Source organism: Paramisgurnus dabryanus, chromosome 10, assembly GCF_030506205.2.
Source record: "Paramisgurnus dabryanus chromosome 10, PD_genome_1.1, whole genome shotgun sequence".
In the NCBI taxonomy this organism is placed as follows: Eukaryota; Metazoa; Chordata; class Actinopteri; order Cypriniformes; family Cobitidae; genus Paramisgurnus; species Paramisgurnus dabryanus.
In genome coordinates this window covers 8,565,434-8,572,707 of record NC_133346.1, presented here as the reverse complement: position 1 = coordinate 8,572,707, position 7,274 = coordinate 8,565,434, and the positions used below count along the sequence as shown (strand labels likewise).

At 37.9% G+C, this 7,274-nt stretch overlaps 2 protein-coding genes across 3 annotated transcripts in view; one reads left to right on the top strand and one right to left on the bottom strand.

Moving 5' to 3' along the window:
• The first annotated feature begins 686 nt into the window (after positions 1-686).
• Positions 687-4,546, top strand: nsun5 (NOP2/Sun RNA methyltransferase 5). 2 transcript variants are annotated; one of them, XM_065260518.2, is made up of 11 exons: positions 687-942; positions 1,071-1,190; positions 1,274-1,445; positions 1,611-1,719; positions 1,804-1,942; positions 2,016-2,131; positions 2,264-2,442; positions 2,566-2,767; positions 2,854-3,009; positions 3,715-3,901; positions 3,932-4,546. In XM_065260518.2, the coding sequence occupies exons 1-10, from the start codon at positions 850-852 to the stop codon at positions 3,881-3,883; spliced, it is 1,455 nt and encodes a 484-aa protein (XP_065116590.1). In that variant the 5' UTR covers positions 687-849; the 3' UTR covers positions 3,884-3,901; positions 3,932-4,546. The 2 variants fall into 2 exon arrangements, with proteins under 2 accessions (XP_065116590.1, XP_065116589.1); XM_065260517.2 differs by having other exon boundaries at positions 3,715-4,544.
• Positions 4,547-5,245: 699 nt separating this feature from the next.
• The window catches only part of pom121 (POM121 transmembrane nucleoporin), a 14,444-nt gene continuing 12,415 nt past the window's right edge, over positions 5,246-7,274 (bottom strand). Inside the window, exons 12-13 of the mRNA XM_065260515.2 lie at positions 7,118-7,219; positions 5,246-7,040 (exon numbers count right to left, since the gene is read on the bottom strand). Coding sequence (XP_065116587.2) covers positions 6,946-7,040; positions 7,118-7,219 — 197 coding nt within the window. The 3' untranslated portion in view covers positions 5,246-6,945. The remainder of the gene's footprint in view (positions 7,041-7,117; positions 7,220-7,274) is intronic.

Genomic DNA, 7,274 nt, shown 5'->3' with positions numbered 1-7,274 from the left:
AAAATGAGTCTCGTGTGGAATGTAAAATGTCGTCTGAAACATAGTAACCCATTCATGGATGAGTTTACATTAGACAGCGCTTCGGGCAAACACTCACGTTATGTTTTTCGTAACATCCAATTCAACTAATTTTTACATTGACTGTGAGTTACTCCATGATAAAACATAATGGCGTTGAAATATCTAAAACAAACAAAGATAAAGTTAACTTTCATTTCAGCTTATTTAACAGGTAAACATTTCGGTTTATCAGCCCACGGCAATGTTTACGTTACTCGAATACATTACATAAGTTACCTTAAAACTGAAACTCTTTCAGGGAACAAATTCACACATATGATTAATAGTTCACAGGACTTTCGATGGGTTTCAATGGGGTCTTAACTTTGTAAGTGTCCGTTTAGTAATTAGCAATTCTGATTGTGAGGTGAACAACACGCCAGTTTCTCCAATAGCTTATGCGGGTCATTTATATGCACATTTTTATAATTATTTTTACCTGTTAATTCTAAGGTAATTTATACATCACCACATTTCTTCATAACATGTACAGTTTCCGAGCTAGCAGCATCAATTGAGAGTAGCTGTATTATTAACTTTTATCTTTGTTTCCCCCTAGTGGACTTTTATTAATATCGTGACTACCGTAAAACGTTCCACGTTGTCGCAAGCAGCTGCGAACATGCTGCGTGTGCGACACTACCGTAACTAGTAGGCAAATATGAAAACGTGTGTATTTTGGGTCTCGAGCATGAGGAATTGAGTTTATTAGGACGTTAGTTTAGATATATCTGAGTTTATAAAGCTACAAGTGCTGTTTTGCTGTATTAAGCGATAGTTATTTTTATAATGGCTCTTTATATTAAAGCAGCAGAGATTCTTGATAAAGTGGAGCAGAAGAAGGGGGCTGTAAAAACTCTTGTCTATGAGAGTAAATACCAAGTAAGTTCTTATATATCTGACCAGACACTTATGCATTAAAGTAACGTAACGTAAATTTCCCTTCACCAAGTGACATGTCATTTCTTATTCGTGCTCTGATAAAACACGTGCATTGTTTTTATATGCAGAATATCAAGCAACTATTTGCACTGGTGTGTGAAACACAAAAATACTCATCGGTTCTGCAGGAGATCATCAACAGCACCAGATTTCTCAAAGAAACGAAACTCCAAAAAAATCTGGCAAAAGTAAGCATCTTGCAAACAACGTGACTGTGTTTATGTACGACAGATGTACATTACTGTATGCGCGCGCGCGTGTGTGAATGCAGGTGCTGGTGTATGACCTGCTCATGGGACGTGGAGTAAAATGTGGAGGCACCTGGAAGGTCCTGGTGATGAAACATCGCTCCAGATTACAAGCTGCTCTGGCACGAATTAAAATCAAAAAGAAAGTGAGTCGAAACGAGGATCTGATTCCTTCCGGTTTTCAACAGATGCAAGGTAATTACACAGTAATTACACATATATATGACGTCATGTTAATGTGTGTGTTGCATTTAGTAAACTAACTGCAGGTAATGTTTTGAATCGGTTTTCAGTTTGTTAATAGATGGTTGCAGTAGTGATTGATCAATTAAGGTTCGTTTGCATACTCCGCATCTTTAGGTGACGTCATTCCACGCTACGTTCGGGTGAACACACTGAAAACAACTCTTGGGGATGTCATTGACTATTTAAAGCGAGAGGGATTTACATATCATGGAACAGCTGGTCGGTAAGTTGTCCTCTGTAAAATATTAAACTATTAACTATTTAAGGTAATGAATTGTCTGTTTCATCTGTAAATTAATCTTTTCAGGCCTGAAGATCTTGATAAGCTCTCTGGAAAAGCATTTCTCTGTGATGTTCATCTCGAAGATCTTCTGGTTTTCAGTGCAAAAATGGACTTTCACGATCACTTCCTGTATAAAGCGGGCCACATCATACTACAGGACAAGGTGAGACACAACACCCGCTTTATATGTTTGCATTATGTTAAACCTCATAAGTTAATGTGAAATGTTTTCATAGGCCAGCTGCCTTCCTGCTTTCCTTCTGAACCCCCCAGTCGGCAGTCATGTGATCGACGCTTGCGCAGCTCCGGGAAACAAAACCAGCCATCTAGCTGCCGTAATGAAAAATAAAGGGTACTGCTTCTTGTCTTAAACTGAAGAATAGAGGGACTGGACATAAGGACCTTGTGTTCATAAAAGTAAAAAGTTGTCTAGTATGTTTCTGCTGTATTCAAAGATTTTTTCCTTTACCTGTCTGATAAACAGGAAGTTGTTTGCATTTGATCTCGACGCAAAACGTCTGTCCACCATGAGCACCCTTCTCTTACGTGCCGGGGTCACGTGTCAGCAGCTGGCCAATCAGGATTTTCTAAAAGTTGATCCACTAAGCTCTGAATACAAGGAAGTAAAGTACATCCTTCTAGACCCCTCGTGTAGCGGATCAGGTAAGATCTTTGATTTCGTAAAGCCTAAATACTTTATGCTGTATATAGTTGAATCTAGTATAATATGTTACATCTACATTGCGCATATATACCTGTGGTAAACCAAGTCCCATTTTTGTTTAGGAATGGTGTGTTTGCGAGATGAAGCGTTCGAGTCGCAGGAGGACAGCCGTCTGCAGGCTCTAGCTGCGTTTCAGCTGCGCTGTCTCAACCACGCTCTGCAGTTTCCTCAGGTTCAGCGTGTCGTGTATTCAACCTGCTCCGTTCACTCAGAAGAGAATGAGAATGTTGTGTCAGCCTGCCTGCAGGAGAACCCTGGATTCAGGTCAGGAACGTTGTTATCTAAAATTTGATTTATATAAGTGCATACTTAGAAGGATTTGAAGTAATTTTGTCTGGGTCTTTCTGTAGACTCGTTCATCTTCTTCCAAACTGGACAGAAAGGGGTCATGACCCTTTCACGCAGTGTCTTCGCGCTAACCCGGCAAAAACACGGACTCATGGATTCTTTGTGGCCATGCTGGAGAGATGTTCACCGGAGATAGAAGGAGATAATGTCGTGATTACGTAAGTTTAGTGGAACTTCATATTCTGGTTTACATACAGTATAATGTCATTTGATTTGGGAGACTGCTACACTTTTAATATCTTAAGTTTTAGTATCTTAACTTTGTTGCTTAAAGCAACACTGTGTAGTTTCCATGTAAAAATGACTTACAGCTCCCCCATGTGGTTGAAAAGCGCAACAGTGCTTGGTATCAGACACTCTTCTGCAGGCAGGGGGAGGGGCGGGGCTGTGTGCTCTACCCTCCACCGCCACTTTCAGAGTGTGCTTGTAGCAGCTAGGAGGCTGCTCAGGTTGCAGCAACAGTACAATTTGTCCAGTTAAAAGTTGTTCTATCACTGAAATAATTTTAGAAAGATTATTTGAAGGTAAAAAAAACTACATAGGGTTGCTTTAAGTGTAAAACGAAATGAATAGCCCAGAGGGAAAACACTCTTAAGTGCGTCTGACATGTTTTCTTGTAAATGAGCATTTAAAAAAAAAAATCTGAATCGTAACCCTGAAACCCTGGAAAGTATTTGATTAACATATAATACAGAGAGCGTTCTGTATCATTATCAGATTTTTGATGGAGGTGATGTTTAGAGGCTCCTTAAATTCCTATTGAATTTATAATGCAAAATACATATTTAATTAATTACAATGAGGTGAAACGTGAATCAGATTTGCTTGTGAGATTTACCCATTTAACTTTTTTATTGTCATAGTGCATCATTGCCCTCTAGTGGTGAGGAAGAGAAGGACATACAGGAATCAAGTGTACCTGATGATGATGAACAAGAGAACTCAGAGATGACAAACGAGCATCTTACAAACCCGGGCTTAAAAAAGAAAAGAAAGAGAAACAGAAAGAAACACAAAAATCAAGAATCCTGAAGGACTTTATTGTCTTTTCTTATCTGAACTACAACTACTTAGTTATTGACACCTGTGAGCTTTCATTGAAATGTGATGGGTGATATCAAGATTGTTTGAACTTGACATGATGAGGTTCATATGCAAATACATTCGTTTATAAATACTGCCTCACTGAAGTTATTTTAAAGGAAAACACCACTGTTTTTCAATTATTTACTATGTTCTTAACTCAAAATAGACAAATAAATACATATTTTTTCAATGCGTGCACTTAATCTTTGTACAGCGCGTTGTGAATGTGTTAGCATTTAGCCTAGACCCATTCATTCCTTAGGATCCAAACGGGGATGAATTTAGAAGCCATCAAACACTTCCATGTTTTCCCCATTTAAAGACTGTTACATGAGTAAGTTTGGTGGTGCACAAAATAATGTGCGCAGTAACATCATCACTCCTGACTTCGGAAGTTTGAGCAAGAGAGGAAGTTCTCAGGAGTGATGATGTTACTGCGCACCGAGGACGAAGTGCTGCAAACTAAGTACTCTTCCGCCATACAATATAGTTCTCATTTTTATCCTCTTAAAAACACATTTTGTTTTGTGCCGCCAGACTTACTTGTGTAACTACTCATGTAACAGTCTTTAAATAGGGAAAACATGGAAGTGTTTGGTGGCTTCTAAATTAATCCCTATTTGGATCCTAAGGAATGAATGGTGCTAGGCTAAATGCTAACACATTCACAACGTGCTGTACAAAGATGAAGTGCACGCATTGAAAAAATATGGGTATGTATTAATTATTCTAATTTGAGGTAAGAACATAGTAAATTATTGAAAAACTGTGGTGTTTTCCTTTAAACTTCAATTGAAGTGAAATGACCATGTGAATCATTGTAACATTGCTTGTAAAAACCAAGCAAGTCACTTTGTGATTTGTTGTTTTCTGCATAAAATCATCCTACGTACAACCTTGTTATCTTTAATATTGACTGAGTAAGGTTATGTCAAAGATTGAAATGAATGAAATCAAACTTTGAAGCTCCAAGTCTCATAATTATATTGACATTTTAACCTGGATGGATTAATAAACACAATTCATAAGTAAAATACACATACGAAAAGTCAGCTTTACATTTTGCATCATTGATTTTTTTTATTTATTTTCATTTTAAAACCAGCATGTCATCTTCATAACTTCAAGCAGATGCAGATCACAGTCTGTATGCTACTTCATTCACGCTCTCAAGGGTTAGTGGGAATGGCATTTAGACACAAACCATAAGCATTCACTTATAGCAACATCTGAAAAATACACAACCAATACAACAGCTCTCAAACATTCACAGCTTGACTCATTTTCTCAACAGTCTACATGTGGGGATTAAAAAAAAAAAAAAAACGCCCGGTCCCCTGCAATTATTGTCGGGATATGCAGCCAGGAGGATTGAAAAGCAAAATGCATGTCTACCAGATTAAAAAGAAAAGGCCTAAAAATGATGCTTTGTGCTTATGTATTTGTGCATCATAGTACTAATTCAATCCAGTGTTATGTAGAAATACAACAATCTGCGTTGAACAGACGTAGAAAAAAAATAATTCTCGCTTTTCACTAAACAGACCTGAGAAGGTGGTAAGACTTAAATTCAAAGGGTATCTGCGGATAGATTCGCATTCAGGAACGTTCTTAAGACATGCCATTCAATTACAGGTTGAGTAATTGCTATATCTCGGTATCGTAAAACACATCAAAAGCATGCACAAACCATAGGATTCATACACAGCCAGGAATGATTCATACAAAATTCAAACAAGGTTGTGCATGCAAAAAATAAGTTAAAATACAAAATGCCTTTCACAGCCCTCTAGGATTAAACAAAAAATATTTCAGGTGGGTTTTGTCTGCAACAAAGAGCAGCAGCGTCACACTTTTAAATGTATTTTTTTGCACTACAGTCAAATATAAATTATCCATGTTTGTGGTTCACTCAAAGCTGCATTTCTCCTTGAAGTCAGTTTGAAATTAGACCAAAACTCTTAGATCGGTAATAAAATAAATCATACTCTCAACAACGTTGTCTCAATTCTGCACACGTTATTATGAAAAACATCATTCGTGTCTTCAAATACAAATCCCCCATAATATACAACCCGAAGCAAAACACACTAAGGCACAGAGAGCAATAAAACAAAATAACTTGAGGAAAAAAAGTGTATTTCTGATCATTACGGCCAAGAGCAAACTGTGCCCGACGGCCAAATACATTGACTGCTGATGTAACAGCTGGGTTATGCATGTAATCAGTGCTGACTTTAATTACTCCAAGTGCAATAAAAGTAACTTGGATATTAAGTGAAAAAGTTTAAAACCGTTCAGCTGGGACACAGATACACATTTATATTGGAGAGGTAGTAAAACAGCCAAATAGCACACTTGAGCATGTGAAGGAGGTGAGAGTGTTGCGCTAAAAACATCAGCTTTGGTTTTTGAACAGATAGAAGTCAGTGCACATAATACAAATGTAATGAACTCAACAGGATCTTTTTATGATTCTTAAATGAACATGCAGAAAAAGTGAATAATTAAACTGTTTATTATGCATTGCATTCGGACAAAAACAGCTTTTCATTTTTTAAATGAAACAGATAAAATATTCCCTTAGAAAGCATGACAATAAAGACTAACTACATAGAGAAAAAAATACCTTACTTATCTAAAAATAACGTGCATCTGATTACTCGTCTACCAGACAAAAAAAAGTTCAAATAAAATTTTCTTCAACAGGCCTGGATTGCAATTCATGTCGAAGTTCAGAATTGAAAGTCTGTATCTTTCATTTCTTCAAGTATAATCCATCCTGTTCTTCCATCGCAGATCTTCTCAACAGAATCCATCAGCGATGAGTTTTAGCGGACACACCCGCTCTAAAATCTACGCGCCCCGTGGGCCTTGATAATATACACCTGACCAGCCCTGGCAGTCTGAAGGGTTGACCGAGAGCCCAGCAGCAGCATCTGGGTCAGCCGAAAAAATAGTAACAATTATGTACAGTTGAAAGGACAGGTCTTGGACCAGTCATCTGATCACTTCTTCCTTGGGTGTTGCCTGCGTGCTTGCAAACGACGTTGCCCTGTGGACTTGGAGCCTGTTCCGATAGAGAAGGTAGCTGGTGAAGCCCCTAGAAAAGATTACAAATAATTTTACAAATTCAACTATGGACATCACCATTTGTTTCACACGTAACTGGTAACTTACCGAATGCTGAACCTCCCATTGCACCAAATCCTGGTGTTGCCGGACTTCCGAACGGCATTGACATTCCTGTGGATCCCTGGCCAAAAACAGGTGTTGACGTACCTATAAAAGAAAAACAAATGTGAAAAATGCATTATTATGCAACATTTGCGTCTGT

What these genes read in the sequence shown, in the direction of transcription:
- nsun5 (XM_065260518.2), top strand. Translation starts at nt 850, where the DNA reads ATGGCTCTTTATATTAAAGCAGCAGAGATTCTTGATAAAGTGGAGCAG. An exon ending in TCCAAAAAAATCTGGCAAAA is followed by an intron (nt 1,191 to 1,273) that starts GTAAGCATCTTG and finishes GTGTGAATGCAG; the next exon opens with GTGCTGGTGTATGACCTGCT. An exon ending in ACATCATACTACAGGACAAG is followed by an intron (nt 1,943 to 2,015) that starts GTGAGACACAAC and finishes ATGTTTTCATAG; the next exon opens with GCCAGCTGCCTTCCTGCTTT.